Source organism: Carassius auratus, chromosome 14 (assembly GCF_003368295.1).
Source record: "Carassius auratus strain Wakin chromosome 14, ASM336829v1, whole genome shotgun sequence".
Lineage (NCBI taxonomy): Eukaryota > Metazoa > Chordata > Actinopteri > Cypriniformes > Cyprinidae > Carassius > Carassius auratus.
This window is the reverse complement of record NC_039256.1, coordinates 32344913-32369330: the sequence shown is the minus strand read 5'-3', so window position 1 is coordinate 32369330 and position 24418 is coordinate 32344913. Positions and strand designations below refer to the sequence as shown.

Below are 24418 nucleotides of genomic sequence, written 5' to 3'. Positions count from 1 at the left end.
GATATAAATTAGACGATTATGAGACCGTTGTAAAGTTAGTTAATGATTTGTATATATTTTTCATGTCCGCGATGGTTTGATTAGCCGAGAGGGGTAGTGGCGCAGGGGTAGCGTGGCCGAGCGGTCTAAGGCGCTGGATTAAGGCTCCAGTCTCTTCGGGGGCGTGGGTTCGAATCCCACCGCTGCCATATCGTTTTTATACAATCTAATTAAAATCGGATTTAAAACACGTCTATCGCTAATGATGCCAGTTTCGTGGAGCAGCCCATTATATTTTTGTAGGGCATATCAAACCATAGACATGATACATATGTAATAAGTATTATGTCTTTTAATAAACTGCCAAAGTCACGTGGTTTCAAATGGATTCGAAATTGCAGAGAAGCGATTAACTCTACGGAGATCGCCCCCCAGCGGTGAACCACTAAATCTCAGATCAGCTCATTACTTTGTAGACATTTTAATGAGACATTTATAGAATTGAAAGGAAGAGTACTAGCTAATAGTCTCTTATTGTCCTCCATGTAACAGACAAAACAAGTCCTGCAAATTAATATAATAACACATTATACAAACACTTCATATTTAATGGGATTAGGTTAACTGCATAAATATTCAATAAAACATTTGTAAAAGCTGTATTTATTAGTTTTTTGTTGTTTTTGATTGCTTCCACTGTCCTCATCTGTAAGTCGCTTTGGATAAAAGCGTCTGCTAAATGAGTAAATGTAGATGTAATGTATTTGGTTTAGGGTTTAGGTGCGTTTACACAGTTTGACCAGCAGGCGTCGCTACATGAATCATTTTGAGAAGCAATCCAAGTATTCCAAGCTTCGAAAAGGCTCGTTTCTCCCCAGATTTTCCCTGGTTTAAACAAACTAGCTCCGCAAAAGAGAAATTATACAGACATATCATAATTAATAGTATCTGGTGGTCTGTTAATAATTGCATTTAATAGATTTCACCCTCAGTAATTTATAATCGGTTTGTAGAAGACTGTTGCATGTACACCGTTTGACCAGCAGGGGGTGGCGTTTCGTGTAAAAATCATGGACGGTAAAAAAAGTTTAGAACAAGTGCATACCTTTACAATATCAGGATCATTTTTTTATCATCATTTTTATTAATTGTTATAATTATTGCTATTATTAATATTATAATTGTATACTGTGCGAATTGTTACTAAATAAAGCATTAATAACTCCATCCTTCAGATGGCGCTGAATTTTCGCGCGTGTTTTCTTCTTCTTCTCTTGTTTCCTGCGCGCGGTGTAAACTTCCGCCTGGGTGCTTATTCTGTGACGCGGCGGCGGTTCGGTTCGGTTCGGATCGGCTCGGCTCGGCTCGGCTCGGTTCGTCCCGGAGGTTCTGCCGGTGTTTGTGTTCCGCGATGTCGGCGCTTCACCCCGGAGACCCGCAGCTGGTGTCGATGATCGTCAGTCACCTGAAGACCGAGGGTCTGTTCGATCAGTTCCGCAGAGACTGTCTGGCAGACGTGGACACAAAGGCAAAACACGCACACATTTACCTCACAACAACACCGAAGTACCACGCTTTTACCATGATTTACACTGTTATAACATGATGCTCTCTGAAGGAAATAGCGTCACTGCTGTGACGTGCTTCCGATAATACCATAACACAGCTAATAATGTTTTTATAGTCTTAACGTAATTGATTACGTTATATGACAATATCGATTAACCGCTCTTTTATCAGCTAACGGTCAGTTCAGCAGCTCACAGATGTGTGTTAGTGGGTGTATTTTGATAGGGTTTGGGTTGAAATCTCGCCTGTAATGGTGACCGAGTATGGTGTTATGTTTTGTTAAAACAAAAAGTTCTGCTGCTTGTGATGTAAACCACTGAGATGATTCTAACAGTAGAGCAGATACTGATATAAACTGATCTGAATATGAGTCTGTGCTCTATATCTCCAGTAATGAGATGAGATGTAAATGATCCGCACATATAACACAGTGATGGAGAGCTGAAGAAATCAAGGCTCCTCAGAAGATGTGAGATGTTCTGGAGGCTTGTGAAGATCATTCCTCCGCTGAGGAACAGTGAAAGTAAAGCTTCTGGAAACAAACGCTCCTCAAAAGATCCTGAGGATCAGATTTGAGACTCTAAAACATGATTGATGGAGAATCAAGTAAAGCTGAGCTGCTTCAGTCCAGGAAGAGTTCATCTGGAGATATTACTGACCTTATTCTGACCTTTACTTCATCGCAATCAGACAAGATCTGACACGAGAAAGACTTGTGAAGTACAATTACACTAGAAGAGCTTTGACTGGATAAAACACTCTGAACTGATCATTAAGAGGCGTTACACACACACACACACACACACACACATCTCAGGTATGATACGGTAACTTTATAGGCTTAATGTGATTGTTTTCTTCCTCTCAGCCGGCGTATTTGCACCTTCGACAGCGAGTGGATAACTTCGTGTCCAATCATCTGGCAACCACACATGGAGCCCACAGCTGAACAAGAACCAGCTGAGAAACAGCATCCGACAGCTGGTCCTGCAGTACGTGTCCTGTCCGTCTGTCTGTCCATCTGTGTGTGTCCTGAGCTTCACCGTGTGTGTGTGTGTGTGTGTGTGTGTGCGCGGCAGGTCAGGGATGCTGGAGCAGGGAGTGGACCGAATCGTGGCTCAGGTCGTCGATCCAAAGGTCCATCACTCCTTTCGGCCGCAGGTGGAGCGCGTCGTCCGGAAGTTTCTGTCTCCAAACAGCCACGTGGAGGAGGATGAGCTTCCTCCTGTAGCTCCGCCCCTTCCTGTGGAAAACCAGGAAGTCGAACTGCTGACCGCAGACATCGGAAATGATCCCGGTGAGCTTCTCACAAATGAATATCTCATACAGTCTTCTCATTAGAAATGATCCGGAGGATGAGTCCGGCTGTGTGGTGTTTCTCTGACAGCTCCGGCTGGGCGCTCCGGCGCTGATGATGTCCAGATCCCGGAGACCAGCGGCACTGACCCGAGCCTTGAGCACAGAGACGAGGAGATGGACATCAGCCTCCCCGAGGAGACGGAGGAGCAGCCGGAGGAACCACAGCCTGGGAAACAGGAAGAGGAAGAGGAGGAGACGGAGGAGGTGAAGGACGAGGGAGACGCCGGGAACAGCAGTAAATCCTCAGGGAAGATCCGAGAGGAGAACCGCACAGACACAGACTCCCAGAAACCCTCCAGCGTCAAACAGAAGACCAGAGAGAGACTCAGAGAAGGTACAGCAGACAGAAGAATCCTCTTCATCACTTCACTGAAATAATGAAATAAGAGTTTGAGTCAGAAGTGACTAATAATTAAAGTGAAAGTGTTGATTCTAGAGCGTGTGTGTGTGTGTGTGTTAGAGTACTCTCTGGAGGACTCTGATCTGGACGGTCTCAGTGACATCACAGTGAGTTCGGTCCACACCAGCGATCTGTCCTCGTTCGAGGGAGACAGCGATGAGAACGAGCCTCTGTCGGAGTCCACCGAGGAGGGAGAGATCAGCTCGGGGGGTGAGAAGCGCATCACGTGATCAGTGTGTGTGTGTGTCACTGCAGCGCTCCGACACCTGTGTGTGTGTGTGTGTGTGTGTGTGTGTGTAGGTGAGGGGGGGCGGGAGACGCCGGCCGGGGACGACTCGGAGAAGAAGCCTCGTGGTGTGAGACAGGGATACGTACACAAGCCCTTCCTGTACTCGCGCTACTACAGCGACTCTGATGACGAGGTGACGGTGGAGCAGCGCAGACGCTCGGTGGTGAGACACTTCACCAAACACCCGCAGAATTCATCATGTGTGAAGCTGCTCGGTCTCACAGAAATATACAATATACTTGTGTTTACCAAATACTGTACAATGAATAATGAAACTAGAAGACATTCATAATAAAAATCTTGTTTATCACCATTAAGCTGCTTTGAAACAGTCTATATTTCGAAAGTTCATTAGGGGTAAAATTATAAATCAATTTTTTTGCATAAAAAAAGGAAGTACTAAACACATGTTAAATATGTGTAAAACAAACATTTTCTGTAGTTAAACTATATTTTGTAGTGTTTTTATATTAATTACACGATGTAACGTTAGAAAAACAGTTAATCAATAAATACATTTAGGCAAACTGATGACTATTTTAACAACACTATTATATTAATAAAATTGATAATTTAGTTAAATATTTCTTTACAAACGTCTGAATTGCTCATAAAGCAGTTGATATAATAATGACGTTACAATACATTTGAATAATTAAATTGTTTCAATTCTAATGTGTGTGTTTTTTAATAAACATATAAACAATGGCTGTCCTAAAACCCACACTGATGAATCTTAGGATTTAAGAATCAATATTTGTTTATCCAACTGAAGAATGTTTGTAAAATAGAAAATTCACATTTTCAGCCCAGCCCACAATTGTTCTTATTGTTTTCTGGCACGGAGACCGCTGAACGAGCCTCTTTTAATGGTAATTTAATTTTAAAACACAATTGCAATGTTTTGTGTTGAGGTCTGAACAATACTGCTGCAAAACTCTAGGAAATGTCCGATTCTGTATTTTTGTGTTCAGGTAGGCCTAGCCTAATTGTTTTTAAAGATCCAGCTTACAGTGCATTAGATCCTGACAGTGTGTGTGTGCAGACGAGAACGAGCGAGCGCGGGTTTGACTACATTTATTTGGAGATTACTGCTCATGTCTCATTCAGCACAAATCCAAATGTTTCCATATTCCCGATGTATTTGAATGTTAAACTATTATTTATAAAGTAAACTACTTACACATTTGCACACAGACAGAAAAGGTGATCCTCTTCATATGAGCATACGCATTTTTAGGCATTAAATATATTATTTAATATTTAATCTTTGTCTCATATATAAGTGCTTTTTTTTTACGGTATTGAAACTGATACCGTTGATATTTTTATATCCCGTATATTACTGTATTACCTCCCAATCCTAACGTGTGCGCCAGGCTCTGATGCAATCAAAACAGCAAAACATTTTTAGAAAGAAAAAAAAAACTTTTTCGCAAAAGTTTTTAGTTTCATTTGTACTCACAATAAAAACAGAAGATTCGTGCTCTTACAGGGTTAGGAGAATGTTAGATGGTGAGCGTGCCTCTGGATGCCGTTCATTAATATAGGTTTGCCGGTCTCTTTTCCTAAATCTTCACAGTCTAAGCCTCTAATTTCAGAGGTTTATTTGATTATCTTTCACTTTTAATCGCATCTCTTACTGTGTGTGGTAAACATGGGAAGGGAAATGAAAGATTTCATGAATTAAGAATTCGCTCGTGTTCTGATCATGAGCCGCACGCAGCACTATACTACACTGGTCAACCGACCATCGACTGCCTTAATCGATCGCATCTCTTAGCGACAATCAATCAATCATCGATTAATCCCAAGTTCAAACCATTCCGATCTGATTCTGATATAAATCTCACTTTCACTCTTCAGGCCAAAGACAAAGAGGAGCGTCTGTTGAAGCGGCAGCAGAACCGCGAGCGAATGGAGGAGAAACGCAGACTGAGAGCAGCTCAGAACGAGGAACAGGGTACATGCAGTGTGTGTGTGTGTGTGTGTGTGTGTCAATGATCGGATCTCTGACAAGGTCTTCTCCTCAGATCGGAAGAAACTGGCCAGTCTCTCTGCGGATCAGAGACCTCGAGCCAAAGAGGCTCGAAAAGAGAAGAAGTTTCTTGAGAAGAAAGTGGCTCTGAGCAGACAGAGAAAGAGAGACTCCAGGTTTGTGGGTCACACTTTGGTTCTCTAAAGTCAGATGATCAGATTGGTGCTGGTGGTTTTCAGGAAGCTCCATATAATGTATAAACACACTAGGCCTGCAACAATCTATGTTTGATAATCGATTCATCTAATGATTATTACAGCGATTCATTGACTAATTGTTGATTATTTCACTGATTAATCATTACATTTATTAATTTATATATATACACACACACACACACATAATTGCCAAATAAATGAAAAGAAAATAAATACAAAAAGATTAAAGACTTTTTAAAGAATAGAATTAGAATAGTGAGTGTTAAAGTGAGAGGGTCAAATAAAGATGGAAGAGATGTGTTTTAAGCCGATTCTTGAAGATGGCTAAGGACTCAGCTGCTCGGATTGATTTGGGGAGGTCATTCCACCAGAAGGGAACATTTAATTTAAAAGTCCGTAAAAGTGACTTTGTGCTTCTTTGGGATTAAAAATCAAGCAACGTTCACTTGCAGAACACAAGCTTCTAGAGGCACATATAAGTCTGAAGTAACACATTTAGGTAAATGGGTGCAGAGCCAGTGGTAGTTTTGTAGGCAAACATCAATGCCTTGAACTTGATGCGAGCAGCTATTGGAAGCCAGTGCAAATTGATAAACAGAGGTGTGACGTGTATTCTTTTCAGCTCATTAAAAATTAGTCTTGCTGCCGCGTTCTGATTTAATGGTAAAGGTTTGATAGAATTGGCTGGAAGACCTGCCAAGAGGGCATTGCAATAGTCCAGCCTGGACAGAACAAGAGCTTGAACAAGGAGTTGTGCAGCATGTTCCCAAAGAAAGGGCTTGATCTTCTTGATGTTGAATAAAGCAAATCTGCAGGATCGGACAGTTTTAGCAATGTGGTCTGAGAAAGTCAGCTGATCATCAATCATAACTACAAGGCTTCTTGCTGTTTTTGAAGGAGTTATGGTTGATGTGCCTAACTTGATGGTGAAATTGTGATGAAACGATGGGTTTGCTGGAATCACAAGCAGTTCTGTCTTGGCAAGGTTGAGTTGAAGGTGATGGTCCATCATCCAGGAAGAAATGTCAGTTAGACAAGCTGAGATGCTAATAGCTACCGTCGGATCATCAGGATGGAATGAGAGGTAGAGTTGAGTGTCATCAGCATAGCAGTGGTATGAAAAGCCATGTTTCTGAATGACAGAACCTAATGATGCCATGTAGACAGAGAAGAGAAGTGGTCCAAGAACTGAGCCCTGAGGCACCCCAGTAGTTAGATGTTGAGACTTGGACACCTCACCTCTCCAAGATACTTTGAAGGACCTATCCGATAGGTAAGACTCAAACCATTGAAGTGTTGTTCCTGAGATGCCCTTTGCCAGTAGGGTTGATAGGAGGATCTGGAGGTTAACCGTGTCAAAAGCAGCGGACAGATCAAGCAGGATGAGTACTGAAGATCTGGATTCTGCTCTTGCCAGTCTTAGAGCTTCAACAACTGAGAGCAAGGCTGTCTCCGTTGAATGTCCACTTCTGAAGCCTGATTGGTTGCTGTCAAGGAGGTTGTTGTGTGCAGAAATTCAGAGACTTGGTTAATCAGTAGGCTTTGTTATATTATTCAGCTTTTACAGGTAGTAAAAATATTGATATTACATAAAAAATATTATAAATTCATTAGTCATTAGTTTGCACCACACTGGAGAGCTGTTTTATAACAGAAAATCAGGTTGTAATTCTGATTGAAAGTGTCATTGCCACTGTTTTTTTTTTGTTTTTGTTTTTTTATCAATCGGTCCTAATTTACTGGAGGACCAATTGCTGAGGTCATGCAAACTTATCCACATGGCTATGATCAGATGCTTTCTTAACTGCTGTTTTCTCACCGCTGTCATTTTTGTTGTGTTTTTATTTCGTTAATTGAGAAGCCTTATGTGCGTCGTCTTTTCTTGAATTGCATCCAGGAGAGCCGAATTTCAGTCTTGCTCTACAGCGCCACACTGGTCAACATCGCGTTATTACAGGCCCTTACATGAGATCAAATGACTTTTCAACTACAAAATATTTGTCGACAGTTTTTTGTTTCCGATAATGTTGTGTAATTGTTTCAGCCCTGAAAACAGACTACGGTTACGTTTACTCACTGACTACGTTTACAAAATTATTAGTAATTAAATTATTTACCTTATTCTAAATTAGACAATATTATGATTAAGGTGTTTACATCATCAAATAATGGCAAATAATTCCCAAGCAATGCCAACATCATCATGTCCTCTCCACAATTTCAAGTTTAAACATTGTTTGCCTGTATGATGCCATATGCAGTTTTGGGTGTTTGTTTCAAGCAATAAGTTCAAAGTACTGTGGTTTACATTGAATTTATTACAGCTAAGAGGCATTGTTTGCCCGCCTAAAACATTCTTAGCTGTTATAAATTCACTGTAAACCACGTCTTCACAGGGGCTTATTGGGTTTATTAAACAATTATTCCATATATACATATTAAGGTTTCACAGAATAAAACAGAGCAGATATAGTTTAATGATATTGATAAAAACAGTTTTCTTCCACCAAACAATTTCCTCAGAAACAGTTGTGGTTGCAACAAAGTGGTTGCTGAGCAACACACAAATGTAAACAAAGAGGTGTGTGTTTGTAGAGTAACTTACAACACATCTCAGCCAATCAGAATCAAGGACCAGGATGATCTGTTTTATAATCAGAATTTTACAAAAGCTTCAAGTGCAATTAATTATTTCTCAAGCTATACATGCAAACAGACAATGGTGTTGTTGAAGCCATGCTCTTTTGTTTGCCGTCAAATGGTTGACCGCTGCTGTGTGTGTACAACTGTGTCCTACAGAAAAGAGGATGAGAGGAAGAAAAGTGATACTGAAGGTGATTCAGTCAATAAAGATGTAAGTGTGTCTCAGTCTCCAGCGCTCTCTCTCTCTGTCCCTCTGTCTCTCTCTCTCTCTCTCTCTTTCTCTCTTTCTCTTTCTCTCTCTCTCTCTCTCTCTGTCTCTCTCTCTCTCTCTCTCTCGCTCTGTCTCTCTCTCTCTCTCTCTCTCTCTCTCTGTCTCTCTCTGTCTCTCTCTGTAGTGAACACTTCTGTGTCTCTGCAGGTGAAGCCCGCGGGTCTGAAGCGACGGCCGTCTGATCTGGAGGAGCAGCAGCGCAGGAGGAAGACAGACAGCGAGGAGAAAGTCCCTGAGAAAAACCGCATTCACTCCTTCATCCTGGACCTGGAGCTGGGAACAGAAGAACGCCGGAAAACCGTTCGCAAAGACTCGCTTTCCAAAGAAAAGGAGCGCAAAGAGAAGGAGAAAGAGCGTGGCGTCCCTGACGAACGGCTCAAGCACAAACACAAGACGGAGAGCAGGAAGAGCGGAGACGCCACGGCCGACGAGAAAGACGGAGGGACTGCGAAAGGAGCAGCTGATGAGAAGAAGGGGTCAAAGGTCAAGCATGACAGGAAAAGTTCTGTGTCTTCCCGAGAAGGCAAGACAAGTGTGTCTGAAGCGACAGATGAAGGGAATCTGAAGAAAGGAAAGATGGCTGTAAATGAGAAGGAGAAACCGAAGGGTGATTCAAAGCAGCTCCGGCGTCTGGACTCCACCGGCTCCTCAGAGGAGAGGTCAGAGGTCGAGACAGGTTCAGAGGTCAGCCAGAAGAAAGACAAGCAGCCTAAAGAGATTCCCAAGAGGTCAAAGAGCCTCTCGGAGGCTAAACCGGGAGAGAAGCCCAAGGTACGGATGGATAGGAAGGATTCGTCTGTGGACAAGACTCATCCGCAGAAATCTGGCTTGGAAACCGAAGGACTGAAGGTCAAATCCCTAACGGAGAAACACAAGTCTAAATCCCAGAATCCCAAATCAGAGAAAAAAATAGAAGCCAAGACTAAACCAGGAACTTTAGAACAGAAAAAAGACGACAAGAAAACTTCAGAGGAGAAAATGAAGGACGCGAAGGTTGTGAAGAAAACGACTGAGAAGAAGGGGCAGAAAGATTCAGACAGGAAGTTGGGAGGGAAGGAGAATCTGTCAGATACCGTCTCCAGTACCACACCTTTACCTGACGACCCTTACGCCACCCTGAGCGACGTCACTCCCGAATCTGAGGACGAGGAGGCGGTGCCTAAAGAGCCCCGCCCTCTGTCTGCAGAAGCCGACGCCCTCTTGAGCCTGATGGACGTCCGCACCTCACAGCAAGAAACGGAGGCCGATAGGAAGATGAAGGAGGCGGCGCTCACGCTGCTCTCCATGGATCCGGATATCACTCGCTCCTCGGATCTCACAGCCACAGACTCTCAGATCGCAGTGGAGACACTTCCTGTAGGCATTGTGGACACAGGAAGTGTGTTGGAGTGCTCTGAGACCGAGTCCGGTGTAATCACTACATCTGCCGCCGCAGCGGAGCCCATGGAGACAGAGGCTCCCGGGTCACAGGAAGTGACATCAGAGGTAAATACATGATGTGTTGAAATGCTGTCTGAGTTGCAGTGACATCTTGCTGGAGTAAAATACTCTAGAGGCATCATGTCGATCACAGTTGTTAGACGCAGCTGCTTTTAACCAAGTTGTTTTTAATCTGCTGTTCAAATTATGTTTTCTGTAATGTGTTTATGCTTTTCTTTTTAGACTGGTGATGAGCAGATGGATGAGAGAGACGCTCAAATGTGTACAGGAGACGCAGCTGAATCTACACCTGCGATCAATGCAGACGCAGCTCAGTCCACGCAGACTCTCACTGCAGACACTGCTGAATCCATGCAGACCTTCACTACTGAAGATGCAGCTGAACTCTCGCCAGCGGTCCCTCCAGATACAGCCGAGTCTGCGCAGACCCACAATGCAGATAAAAACAACACAGATTTAGCTGAGTCTGCGCAGATCTTCACAACAGAGATTGAAACTGATGAGCCTGAGCAGACCCTCACCGCAGATAAAGCTGAGCCTGCGGCAGACCCTCAATGTAGACACAGCCGAGCCTGCGCAGACCCTCAACGTAGACACAGCCGAACCTGCGCAGACCCTCAACGTAGACACAACCGAGCCTGCGCAGACCTTCACCGCAGACACATCCGAGCCTGCGCAGACCCTCACCGCAGATAAAGCAGAGCCTGCGCAGACCCTCACCACAGACACATCCGAGCCTGCGCAGACCCTCATCGCAGATAAAGCCGAGCCTGCGCAGACCCTCAACGTAGACACATCCAAGCCTGCGCAGACCCTCATCGCAGATAAAGCAGAGCCTGCACAGACCCTCACCACAGACACATCCGAGCCTGCGCAGACCCTCATCGCAGATAAAGCAGAGCCTGCGCAGACCCTCACCGCAGATAAAGCAGAGCCTGCGCAGACCCTCATCGCAGATAAAGCAGAGCCTGCTCAGACCCTCATCGCAGATACAGCCGAGCCTGCGCAGACCCTCAACGCAGACACATCCGAGCCTGCGCAGACCCTCATCGCAGATAAAGCTGAGCCTGCGCAGACCCTCAACGCAGACACATCCGAGCCTGCGCAGACCCTCATCGCAGATACAGCCGAGCCTGCGCAGACCCTCAACGTAGACACAGCTGAGCCTGCGCAGACCCTCATCGCAGATACAGCAGAGCCTGCGCAGACCCTCATCGCAGATAAAGCCGAGCCTGCGCAGACCCTCACCGCAGACACATCCGAGCCTGCGCAGACCCTCATCGCAGATAAAGCAGAGCCTGCGCAGACCCTCACCGCAGATACAGCCGAGCCTGCGCAGACCCTCATCGCAGACACATCCGAGCCTGCGCAGACCCTCATCGCAGATAAAGCCGAGCCTGCACAGACCCTCATCGCAGATAAAGCTGAGCCTGCGCAGACCCTCAATGTAGACACACCCGAGCCTGCGCAGACCCAAATCACAGATAAAGCTGAGTCTGTACAGACCCTTATTGCAGATATAAAGAACACAGATACAGCAGAATCTGCACAGATCCTCACAAAAGAGATTGAAACTGATGAGTCTGCGCAGACCCTCTTTGCAGATGTAAAGAACACTGATACCGCGGAGCCAGCGCAGACAGACTCTACAGACACAGGTTAGTGATGATGAGTTGTGCGTTTCTGATGGTGAGAGTGTGATTGTGTGGAGCCACGTCTGAGTGTATCCTGTGTGTTTGATCCAGGCGCTGCATCCGTCTCAGACGACCAGGAACAGATTGTCATCAGATGCCTCTGAGACGGTAATGAACCAGAATCATTTCATCTGCAGATTTTCAACAGAAATCCTGTGTGTGTCACTGATGATGTTGTCTGATCAGGTGGAGCAGACGGAGAGCGGCACGCGGAGAGGACGGTCATCCGCTCAGAGGACAGGTGTGTATGTGTTTCAAGATGCTTACAAGGTGCTTGAAGTAAAATTGTATTTTTTGAAATGTAGGTACTTAATTTATGTTAAAATACCCTTTGTTGAGTATCTTTGTTAACACGGTCATTTATGTCTTAAGTGAATGTAAACAGTTTGAGAAAGAAGTCAGATGTGTGCCAATGTATTGGATCTGTACATTAGGTCTTAAAGTGACAGCAGCCTAATAAACCTTCTGCTTTATAGAGAAAACCACTCACTGCTCATAACTACATAACATTAGTAGTTCTAGCAAAGATTCATGTAAACTTTGATATTTACAGCATATTACTGACTTTAGATGTCATGATTCCTGAATCAGTTGTGGAATCTGAATTCAAATGCTGTTTTTCTGACAGCAGCGAATCAAACCAGAACTGATGCTGAAAACGAGCAAGCGGCTACTAAAGAGGTCAGTTTTCCTCTCTCTCTCTCTCTCTCTGTCTCTCTCTCTCTCTCTCTCCCTCTCTCTCTGTCTGGTTTAGGAGTTTAGGAGCCAAATAGGAAAAGGATCTGCCGCCCGCAGTTGATTTTGATATTCTAGGTATTATCAAATTGCCTGAGTTTTGAGAACGTAGCGGACGTAGAGGAGTATAATGTAAAGGAGCTCATTCAAATACTGAGGTGCTAAATCATTCAGGGCTTTATAAGTAATAAACAATATTCTAAAATCTATACGATGTTTGATAGAGAGCCAGTGCAGTGTGGACAGGACCGGGCTAATATGGTCATACTTCCTGGTTCTAGTAAGAACTCTTGCTGCTGCATTTTGGACTAACTGTAGTTTGTTTACTAAGCGTGCAGAACAACCACCCAATAAAGCATTACAATAGTCTAACCTTGAAGTCATAAATGCATGGATTAACATTTCTGCATTTGACATTGAGAGCATAGGCCGTAATTTAGATATATTTTTGAGATGGAAAAATGCAGTTTTACAAATGCTAGAAACATGGCTTTCTAATGAAAGATGGTGATCAAATAGCACACCTAGGTTCCTAACTGATGACGAAGAATTGACAGAGCAACCATCAAGTCTTAGACAGTGTTCTAGGTTATTACAAGCAGAGTTTTTAGGCCCTATAATTAACACCTCTGTTTTTTTCTGAATTTAGCAGTAAGAAATTACTCGTCATCCAGTTTTTTATATCAACTATGCATTCCATTAGTTTTTCAAATTGGTGTGTTTCACCGGGCTGCGAGGAAATATAGAGCTGAGTATCATCAGCATAACAGTGAAAGCTAACACCATGTTTCCTGATGATATCTCCCAAGGGTAACATATAAAGCGTGAAGAGTAGCAGCCCTAGTACTGAGCCTTGAGGTACTCCATACTGCACTTGTGATCGATTTAGTGTTTTTCATCTCATAACTTAGTATGTCATAATTTTGTCTAAGTTTCTTCCATAGTCAGTTCTTTAACTATGCTGTTTGTCAGTGAATAAATAAATGAAGTAACTGTAATGTGACAGTGTGAGGATGAAGAGGAGGAGAGATCGAGCAGGACACGCAGAGGAAGATCCTCCAGAGCATCTGAAACACGTAAGAGTCTCATCACGCCTGCAGCGAGCCCTTCTCCTCTCACACTCAGATCATGTGACCGTTTCTCTTCTTTCCCATAAGGCTCTGCTTCACAGCCCAAGGAGGCGGAGCCAGCCGTGGAGGAGGAGCCAAAAGAGGTGCATTTGATTGTGTTCACCTGATCAGTTCGAGAAAAACATGATTTAAAGAAAAAATACTTAATAATTCTCTTTTTAAAAGACTTACACATATAGCTTTAAACTTGTTTTTTGTCTCTTTCCCAATTTTGAAGTGTGTTGAATTGTTGGAGAATGTGTTCACCTAGACTACTGAAGTTAAAGTCTATAATCATTTTATATAATGTTTTAAAATCAGGGAGACACTGCTTTTCTTAAGATCCTAGTTTCAGTTTATATTTATTTGTGTGTAGATAAAGACTCACTGTCCAGGACTGATGCCATCGTCACACCAAACATTTACAGATGGTTTAACTGTTTACATGTGTTTTTATTGGTGTAGGACGGAAATACATTTACATTTACATTTAATCATTTAGCAGACGCTTTTATCCAAAGCGACTTACAAATGAGAACAATAGAAGCAGTCAGGTCAACAAGAGAACAACAACAGAATACAAGTGCCATGACAAGTCTCAGTTAGTCTAGTATAGAACGCATAGCCAGGTGTATATAATTTATTATTTATTTTTTTTTAATTAAATGAAAAAGACAAGAAAAGGAAAAGTACTGGTGTTAGTAGGTTAAGTGCAGGCGAAAAAGATGAGTCTTTAGATGTTTCTTGAAAGTGAGTAAAGACTCCGCTGTACGAATTGAGATTGGGAGGTCATTCCAGCAGCTGGGCACAGTCCAGGAAAAGGTCCGTGAGAGTGATTTTGAATTTCTTTGGGATGGCACCACAAGGCGTTGTTCACTTGCAGAGCGCAAACTTCTGGAGGGCACATAGGATTTAACCAGTGAGTTTAGGTAAGTTTGTGCCGTGCCAGTGGTCGTCTTGTAGGCAAGCATCAGTACCTTGAATCTGATGCGAGCGGCTACTGGTAGCCAGTGTAACCTGATGAGGAGGGGAGTAACATGAGCTTTTTTTGGCTCATTGAAGACAACCCTCGCTGCTGCATTCTGGATCATTTGCAGGGGCTTGACAGTACATGCAGGAAGGCCCGCCAAGAGAGCATTACAATAGTCCAGTCTGGAGAGAACAAGAGCTTGGACAAGAAGTTGGGTTGCTTGCTCTGACAGGAAGGGTCTAATCTTCCTAATGTTGTATAAGGCAAACCTGCAGGACCGGGTCGTTGTAGCAATGTGGTCCGTGAAGCTTAACTGATGATCCATCACAACTCCTAGGTTTCTGGCTGTCCTCGAAGGAGTTATGGTTGACGAGCCCAGCTGTATAGAGAAGTTGTGATGAATCAATGGGTTAGCTGGAATCACCAGTAGTTCAGTCTTTGTAAGGTTAAGCTGAAGGTGATGGTCATTCATCCAGCTAGAAATGTCACTCAGACAGGCTGAAATACGAGCAGCTACTGTCGGGTCATCAGGCTGGAATGAGAAGTAGAGTTGGGTGTCATCAGCATAGCAGTGATAAGAAAAGCCATGCTTCTGAATGACAGATCCTAAAGATGTCATGTAGATGGAGAAGAGAAGTGGTCCAAGTACTGAGCCTTGAGGAACCCCAGTAGCAAGGTGGTGTGACTTTGAAACATCACCTCTCCAGGACACACTGAAGGATCTGTCAGAGAGGTAGGACTTAACCCACAGGAGAGCAGTTCCAGAGATCCCCATCTTTCTGAGGGTGGACAGGAGAATCTGGTGATTAACAGTGTCAAAAGCAGCAGACAGGTCCAGTAAGATGAGTACCGAGGATTTTGAAGCTGCTCTTGCTAGTCGCAGGGCTTCAGTAACCGAGAGCAGAGCAGTCTCAGTTGAGTGGACGCTTCTGAAGCCAGATTGGTTGCTGTCCAGGAGGTTGTTCTGTCCAAGGAACATAGAAAGCTGGTTGAACACAGCTCGCTCAAGTGTCTTTGCAATGAATGGAAGAAGGGATACTGGTCTGTAGTTTTCTAGAAGCGCTGGATTTAGAGATGGTTTCTTGAGCAGTGGGATTACCAGAGCCTGCTTGAATGCTGAGGGAAATGTTCCAGATTGAAGAGAGGAGTTGATAATGTGAGTAAGCGAAGGTATGACTGAAGAAGAGATCGCTTGAAGGAAGTGAGTGGGGATAGGATCAAGTGGACAAGTAGTAGGATGATTGGAGAGGAGAATTTTGGAGACGTCCATCTCTGAGAGTGGGGAGGAGGAGGAGAAAGAGTGTGCATCGGTCATTGTGAAGTTTTCCTCAGTCTGTAGTGTGGAGAATTGTTCACTGATGGATCTCGTCTTATTTGTGAAGAAAGTTGCAAAGTCGTCCGCTGTAAGAGTCGATGGAGGAGGAGGTGGAGGCGGCGGATTAAGAAGAGAAGAGAAAGTCTTGAATAGTGTCCGAGCGTCACAGCAGCTGTTAATTTTGTTGTGGTAGTTGGATGTTTTAGCTGTTAAGACCTTTGCAGAGAAGGAAGAGAGGAGAGATTGATACACACTGAGGTCCGTAGAGTTTTTTGATTTCTGCCATTTCCTCTCTGCAGCCCTGAGTTTAGAGCGATGTTCACAGAGAACCTCGGACAGCCAGGGGGCAGATGGGGCAGTGCGTGCTGGTCTAGACAACAGTGGGCAAAAGTTGTTCAAGCAAGATGTTAAAGTGGAGCAAAGAGTGTCCGTAGCACTGTTCGTGTCCAGAGCAGAAAACTGAGAGAATGGTGGAAGAGAGGATGAAACCACAGCAGATAGGTGAGATGGAGAGAGTGAGCGTAGGTTCCGTCGAAAGGTGACCTGCGTTGGAGTGTGTGCCACTTCAGGAGTAAGTGTTAGGTTAGCAGTAATGAGGAAGTGATCAGATGTGTGCAGTGGAGCAACTGAAGAGTTGTCCACAGAGCAACAGCACGTGTAGATGAGGTCAAGTTGGTTGCCCGATTTGTGAGTCGCTGTAGTGGACACTAGCTTGAGATCAAATGAGGTGAGCAGAGTTTTGAAGTCAGCAGCCTGGGGTTTATCTAGGTGGATGTTGAAGTCACCAAGCAGTACCAGAGGAGTACCATCTTCAGGAAAGTTTTATAGCAGCACATCCAACTCCTCCAAGAAGTTTCCCAGTTGACCTGGAGGACGATAAATGACCACAAAGTGGATTTTAACAGGGTGGGTTACAGTAATGGCATGTGATTCAAATGAACCAGTACCTGTAGGTGATGGTTGAAGATCAAATTTCCATTCTTTGGATATAAGGAGACCTGTACCTCCACCCCTCCCAGTGGTACGAGGAGTGTGGGAACAAGTGAAATTAGTAGAGAGGGCTGCAGGGGTGGCAGTATCTTCAGGTTTGATCCAAGTCTCAGTCAGAGCCATGAGGTTGAGACCGGAATGAGTAGCAATAGAAGAAATGAAGTCTGCTTTGTTAACAGCAGACTGGCAGTTCCAGAGACCAACTGGAATAGAGAGCGTAGTAGTAGAGGTCAGAGGGACATGGCGTAGGTTTGTCAGACAGTCCTTCCTGCGACGTACATTGCGTGGTCTCCGAGTGTTAGTAGTGATAGTAGAGATCTGAAAGCACATAGTGACTACAAGTGTAAGATATATTTGAGAACAAACTATACAAAGAGTGCAAAAAAAGAGAGAAGCAATACTCAGGTGCCCTGTCGGTGTCCTTGCTCGGTGGAGTCGCGCAGGTAGAGTCGATTGTCTTTACACTCATCGGTCTTCACACGAGGAGGGTTCACACGAGGGTTGCCGCGACCGCTGCCGCGGTGAAACCTAGCGCTTTGTATTAGCCTGATTACCTGTGATTGAAGTCAGCTGGACACGCCTCAAAGCTGCTGTCCTTCTATGTTGCTCGACTGTTTCTTCTGACAAGTGCTTTCCAAACAGCTAATTAAGTACTTTCACTGGCTTTGGCCACGCCTCACTATTTAGCAGATCGAAACCAGGCAGTCCCGCGATAGGCAAACGCAAAACCAAGCGCCACTTTCAGCACGTATTAACCATGGTAAGACACACACAATTTAAACCAAAACAAAAACTTTCCTAGCAATGATGATCACACACTAGTCTGATGAGAAAACAAGACAAAACACTCACAAGATGCTGTCCTTCTATGTTGCTCGACTGTTTCTTCTATCTGATCCAGCATTACTTTAATATTGGACTCATATCTTATAATAAAATATCATTCTTGAAGACTCTGATGAGATTCGTTCCAGGTCATGTGATCAGATTTCAGATGAATCCTAGTTTGTGATGGGACTGAAGTGTTTGTGTTGATGCTGTTTTCAGCAGAACCGCAGGAGTCTCCGCTCTACAGCTCAGACCAGAGACACTCCTGCAGGTGACACACACACACACACACACACTCTCACACTCTCTCTCTCACACACACACACACACACGTCTGTGGATCATCACTTCACCTCTCTGTCTCTCTCTAGTGAAACCTGGACTGAAACGGAAGAGATCAGACGATCTTCCTGCTTCGGCTCCAGTAAGTCAGCAAGTGTGTGTGTGTGTGTGTGTGTGTTAGTGTGAGTGTGTGTGTGACAGATGAAGAGCTTTATAATGAGTGTTTCTGCAGGACTCAACAGTAGAGATGGAGGAACCAGACCAATCTGCCAAACAGAGAAAAGATGAAGGTCAGTAGTCGTCTACATTAATCTTCATTGTGTGAGGAAGAGCAGCGTGATCATTCTGTTAAACGTCTCATTTTGGGGCTCATTTCCGTCTGAAGATCAGGACACCATCAAAGCGAGTGATGAAGAGGAGGAGAGGAAGGAGGAGGAAGATGTGACCGTGAGCAAACAAACTGAAACACTATCTGTGTGCGAGCAAAGGTGTATGAGTGACTGACACTAGTGTGTGTGTGTGTGTGTGTGTGTGTGTGTCTCTCTGTGTGTGTGTGTGTGTGTGTGTGTGTGTGTCTCTCTGTGTGTGTGTGTGTCTCTGTGTGTGTGTGTGTGTGTGTCTCTGTGTGTCTGTGTGTGTGTGTGTGTGTGTCTGTGTGTCTCTGTGTGTGTGTGTGTGTGTGTGTGTGTGTGTGTTCAGCAGAGACCGACCCGTCGCGGACGACCCTCCAAAACGTCTTCTGCCACAGATGACTCGGGTGTGTAGACTCAATTAATAACCAGCTGTAAAATATGAATACTGTAAATATCTATAAAATATTATTTGAAAACATTTCAGTTCTATGAAGCTGTGTTAAAGTATACTTCTCATTATTGTATGGTTTTAGTACTGTTTATTATACTTATCTTATTTTATTTGAATCTAATTTCCCTGTATTGTAGTGTTTGATCAGAAGAGTTGTAAGGAGGGTGTTCAGTCTGTTTGTGTGGTTCACAGACACCGGAGCGTCAGAGAAGAGAGAGGATGATGAAGAGGAGAGCAGAGGAAGAGCGACGACTCGAGCTGCGTCTCGTCTGGAGGCAGAGAGGTACGACAGACGTCTGATGCTCTGAAGCTCACGGATCCGTCTCTCCAGACTCATTCTTCTGCTCTGTGTTTCAGGAATAAACCCAGCAAACCGTCCACTCGAGCGCTCAGTAAACTCAGCGGGAAAGAGGAAAGCTCCCCGAACACACGGTCAGTCTGAAACACTAGCTGCTCATATAGAGCCTCTTACTCTATTTACAGATGTTTCAGCTGCTTACTCACATTTTCAACACCTAACCTCGTTCTTTTCAAAACTTACACACAAATCCAAGAACTGCACACAGGATGCAGAATGTCTCACATCTCCTGCAGAATGAAGCACTGTGTTCAAAATATCACACAAACGAACATTTGGAAACTCCTTTGCCATGATATTTATTCTTGTTAGATTTGTGTCTAACACATTTTTTCAGTACTGCTGTTTTTTTTTATATATTTATTTTGATATTTATCTATTTTTTTATATATCTTGTAAGTCGCATTTATTTAGAACCAAGAGAAACATTACCGTCTCCAGCCGCCGGAGGGCGCTCCTGTATCCTACACTGAGCAGCACACAGCGCTTTTGCATTTTGACAAATTTTTAAAAAATGTCTGAAAGTGAATCTGATCTAATAATAATGAGTCAAAAAAGATGTTAAAAATCACTTACTGTTCAATCGTCACACTGGAAATGAAAGAACAATCATGTGCTTTGGTTTACGGGATGCAATGTGTTCTTTAATGATAGGTCATGAACAATGATACTGTGTGTGTGTGTGTGTGTCTCAGGTCGGCGAGGGGACGCAAGCGTGACTCCAGTCCTGCACTTCCTCGCACACGTGGAGCACAGAAATCTGACGAGCCGCCTCCAAAAAGAGGCAAACGATGAAGAGTCTGCCTGATCTCCTGGAGTTCACTGGGAAATCAATCTGAATCAGAGCCGAGAATCAACATGATGGAGATCTGCAGACGGAGGAAGAAGAGCTGCTGTGTGTGTAACTCATCCAGTTCATCAGAAACTGTGTGTGTGTGTGTGTCAGAGATGCTCATTCTGTGAATGTCAGTATTTTTTATTTTATATTTTACCTTTTTATTATAAACCCTAATATTGCTCTGATCCAATTTTAGGTGTTTTTAGATTTTTTTTTTTTTTTTTTTGCAAGTTTTTAATTGTTATTTGATGTTTCTGTGAGCTTGTGTGTGTGGTTCAGAATCCGTGTCTCGGGTGTTATTGGGCGTTTACTGCTGCAGGACACAGCTGTGATCTCGTTTCTTCCAGCAGGAGGATCTCTTCAGATGAACCATTCACTTATTCCCTTCATTTACAGCTCAGTCCCTCAGACACACTGCACAAGTGATCAGAACATGACAGAAAAACCTTTACAGTTGTGCTTACAGTAATTAAAACCTGATCCCTTGTATAATGCTAAAACATATGATGTTTCTCAGTGTCTCTGTCTGGTTTTCAGCTCAAATACTGAAACATTCTGAAATCAAGAAACATTTACCGAAGAAGCAAAGTGACCTGATGAAAGATATCAAAATGGTTTGAGTTTTTGCTGAAAACATAAACATCTGCCGATGTGGTCAGGAAAATAATCATGCTCTCACTTTGAGTTTATTTTCTGATCCCATTGGCACTTAATTTTGGTAGATAAAATAAAAGTGTAGAATTTAAATTAATAAAGAATAATAATAAATAAACATAATGACACGAAGCTAATTATGATGTATTTATTTTATTTTTTTACTTTAACAAAGAAAGCCACTGAAGTTAAAAAATTAAGAACTTTTTACAGGTGTGTCTTTCCGAATCGCCATGAAAATATATATACACAAAACAAATATGCAAACACCTGCAATGCTAAAATTCAGTCAGTTTCCAATGTTTCCGTTTAAAATGCATGTACTAGTGTCTAGTGTTTCTGTGGAGTTTGAGCTGTTCTCAGTACCTGCGCTCTCCACGCGGTGGCGCCACCTCCAAACTGAACCTGCAGCTGTACTCACACGGGGAATACAGAACAACACAGAAGTACAGAGCAAGAGAAACATCGGGAAGATCGTGTGTGAGACCCTGAACCACAAGAGCAGTTATAAGGGTCAAATTCAGGAAACGGGATTCTCTTTTAAATCTGTTTTCCGAGCAGCCCCGTCTCATAGAAAATCGTTTAAATAGCCAAATAAAAACAGAAAAGCGTGCTGTTGATACGCTAAATTGACTTTGGCGTGCATATAATACGTTTATAATAAAGTTGTGTGTGCAAATTATGATAGAAGGCTTCTGCACAATATATATATAATTGTTTTGCTCTCGATGCGGGAAAAGGTGCACGGCCAAAGCCAGTCGCTATTACCCCTAACCAACTCGATACACACTTCCCGAGATCTGAATGCACCGTGTGCTTGACGAACATTAACGACAGAGGTCTGTTGTGTAATAGTGCAGAGATGTAGTAAACTTCCTAACCTTTTTTTCTCCTGCTGGTCAGTAAAGCCAGTTCCAATGAGCCATTTATCCCAGAGTGAAATGTGAATGTGGAAAAGTTTCTCTCCTTCGGGAAATAGATTCCTGTTGAAATGTCTCCGAGCAGCGGGGCGCGTGACCGCGCCTTAAACGCAGTTCAGCGCGTGAACTTCTCCGTTTTCAGGTGAGTATAAGCATCCCTCGCGTCTCTGCGTCTGTGCTCGTGTCCGTGAGGATGAGGGACCGGGTCACACTCATGTGGACGAGATGGAGCTTTCAATCGCCGCGCATGAGTTTTGTCAGGAAGAAGAGCCAGACAGAAGGACTTTCATACACGAATGTCTTCTCCTGAAGAGTCCTGCACACACACACACACACACAAGCTCCGTCATATACTGTTAAACTCATCTGACAGTCATATCACACACACACACAGAGATCTCTATGAAAATAATATTAATTATAATGACTACAGACCAACGCTAAACTGCACATTTATTATTACTTTTTTATGAATCATTTTCCCGTTGAGGTCATAGTTGAGTCAGATTAACTCACTCTTGCCGACGTGTGTGTGACCCTGAGGTTTATACAGTATCTGAATCATCTCTCAGTGATGTGTGGTTTGTTCGGAGGACAATATCTGTCTGAGATACAACTATCTGGAATCTGAGGGAGCAAATAAATGTAAATATTGAGAAAATCATCTTTAAAATTGTTCAAATTAAGTTCTTAGCAATGCATATTACTAATCAAACATTAAGTTTTGATATATTTAAGGTAGGAAATTTACTAAATATCTTCATGAAAATGATCTTATCTTAATATCCTAATGATTTTGGGCATAAAAGAGAAATGTATAATTTTGACCCAATGTCCATCTGTGCTACTGATGACTGCTTTTGTCCTCCAGGGTTATTTGCTAATAAATAGGCTATTTATGACTGCATGCACCACCTTTGACTTTGAGACTTTATTTCAAACGTAGATTCGATGGTTCCGAGCGTCGTTGTTAAACAGCGGGAATGAAGTGCTTTGAAGTTTACTGAAGCCTTTATTATTTTTCGCGTGCGCGCGCAAATTATGTTGCGTGCACGCTCGCGGTGAACCACCGCAAACATCTGCGGTCACGCGCAGAACAACAATGTTCAAGTCACTTATCAGACAGATAGCAGCGCGCGTGAGTGAGGCGCGCGGCCGCTAGATGGAGAGAGAGTCTTGCGCGCGCTGGAGTTCAGCACACTTACTGATATTTACCAAGAAAATCATTTTTGGATCATAATGTTAACAGATTAAGATTTTAAGACCCTTAAATAAAGACAACTTCAGATTTAAATTCGCTCGTAGCTAAATGATGTGCTTTATTCTCAATGTCAGCCTCTGAATTATCATAGCCGTTTAACTGCTGAAGGTTTAGATATTAACTGTGTTATACTGAATAAAAGAATGATTTATTGAATTTACTAATTTTTTTATGGTAAGTGGTTGCAAACAATTTATTTTAGATACATTTAAATAAACACATTTAGTTGACTAACAAAATAGTTTCTTTATTAAATGTAGGTAAAATAAATTGTTTGCAACTATACTTACATTTATAAAAAAAGAAACATGTAGCCTATTTTTTTCAGTGTAGGCTTGCATATTTCATGGTAGCCTGATATATTGTATCCTTTGATCTATTTATATTAAACTTCAGCCGTAATTTAGTTATTTGTGTTGATTAGGCTAATAGTGAATAAAGCAGAATTTATATTTTCTGTTCTGATGTTTTGGTAAAAGCAGGACAGAAAATATATACAATTATACTGGATTAGAAAATAAAACGATAGAAAACCAGTTTAAATGCAGTGCGATTGTGTTTGTGAGAAAAGAAGCGAGATAGATAAACATTGTTTTACTTTTATTAATGTAGGAATCGAATTAAGGCTTTAGGCTATAACTTCAACACGAAAAAAACAATATGACGATTAAAGTCCAACATCGCGATTTATTAATCGGAATCGGAATTAACACTGAATTAAAAAAATTTGTATTACATTTGATAATTACCCGTCAACGATCAACAAACCGGATTGGTTCATTAAATGTACATTAACCTCAGATATTTACAGATAGCCGTAATATAATATATTACAGTTTAAACTAATACTATTTTTGTCGTAAATCCTCACAATATAGCCTACCATAACTATATATATATATATATATATATATATATATATATATATATATATATATATATATAGTATATATATATATATATATATAGCCTATATATGAATCTAAACCAGATAGCCTAAAAATAAATTATTTAATGACACTTCGCAATGTATTTGAATGAAAGTCTGCCGAAATCAGCTGCATCAAGAATAAGAATCAATTAAGATAAATATATATATATATATATATATATATATATATATATATATATATATATATATATATATATATATATATATATATATTATTAGTAGTAGGCTAGTAGTAGTATAACAACTAATGCTGTTGCTGTTACATGGAAAATTAAGACAAGAGTCGCATATTCATAGTCTATAGCGAATTAATATTTTCTGCTACAGTTCCTAGGCCTCATTCATTTCCACTTTCATAAATGTGTTCGAAATTATTCGACAATATTTTGACGAAACATTATTTATTATCATATTTTTTATTAGCGACTTTATTTTTGTGGAATGAACGAAATATGTTATGCAGTGCTTTTAATAATCACATTTAAAATTATTAATCAAAATATAGAAATAATTCACCATTAGCTCGAAGGACACAAGGCCGTCGCGACCAAAAAGAAAAAGA

The 24418-nt window shown here is 42.4% G+C and overlaps 1 protein-coding gene, 1 non-coding gene and 1 pseudogene across 2 annotated transcripts; all 3 read left to right on the top strand.

The window, feature by feature from the left end:
• Window positions 1-106: 106 nt before the first annotated feature.
• On the top strand, window positions 107-188 carry trnal-aag (transfer RNA leucine (anticodon AAG)). The gene has a single exon. It is a non-coding gene; the product is annotated as a tRNA-Leu (tRNA).
• Window positions 189-1254: 1066 nt separating this feature from the next.
• LOC113114364 (biorientation of chromosomes in cell division protein 1-like 1) lies at window positions 1255-10975 on the top strand (annotated as a pseudogene).
• A 967-nt stretch (window positions 10976-11942) lies between these two features.
• On the top strand, window positions 11943-20860 carry LOC113114432 (AP-3 complex subunit beta-1-like). Its single transcript, XM_026281369.1, has 13 exons — window positions 11943-11948; window positions 12027-12081; window positions 12469-12521; window positions 13582-13651; window positions 13733-13788; window positions 18007-18058; window positions 18159-18211; window positions 18302-18359; window positions 18455-18516; window positions 18769-18826; window positions 19066-19156; window positions 19231-19305; window positions 19927-20860. The coding sequence occupies exons 8-13, from the start codon at window positions 18317-18319 to the stop codon at window positions 20024-20026; spliced, it is 429 nt and encodes a 142-aa protein (XP_026137154.1). The 5' UTR covers window positions 11943-11948; window positions 12027-12081; window positions 12469-12521; window positions 13582-13651; window positions 13733-13788; window positions 18007-18058; window positions 18159-18211; window positions 18302-18316; the 3' UTR covers window positions 20027-20860.
• Window positions 20861-24418: the final 3558 nt, after the last annotated feature.

Bases quoted from the DNA above. Each gene is read 5' to 3' on its own strand.
- LOC113114432 (XM_026281369.1), top strand. From the start codon at position 18,317: ATGGAGGAACCAGACCAATCTGCCAAACAGAGAAAAGATGAAG. The intron at 18,517-18,768 runs GTGAGCAAACAA...GTGTGTGTTCAG, and splicing joins AGGAGGAGGAAGATGTGACC to CAGAGACCGACCCGTCGCGG. The intron at 19,306-19,926 runs GTCAGTCTGAAA...TGTGTGTCTCAG, and splicing joins GAAAGCTCCCCGAACACACG to GTCGGCGAGGGGACGCAAGC.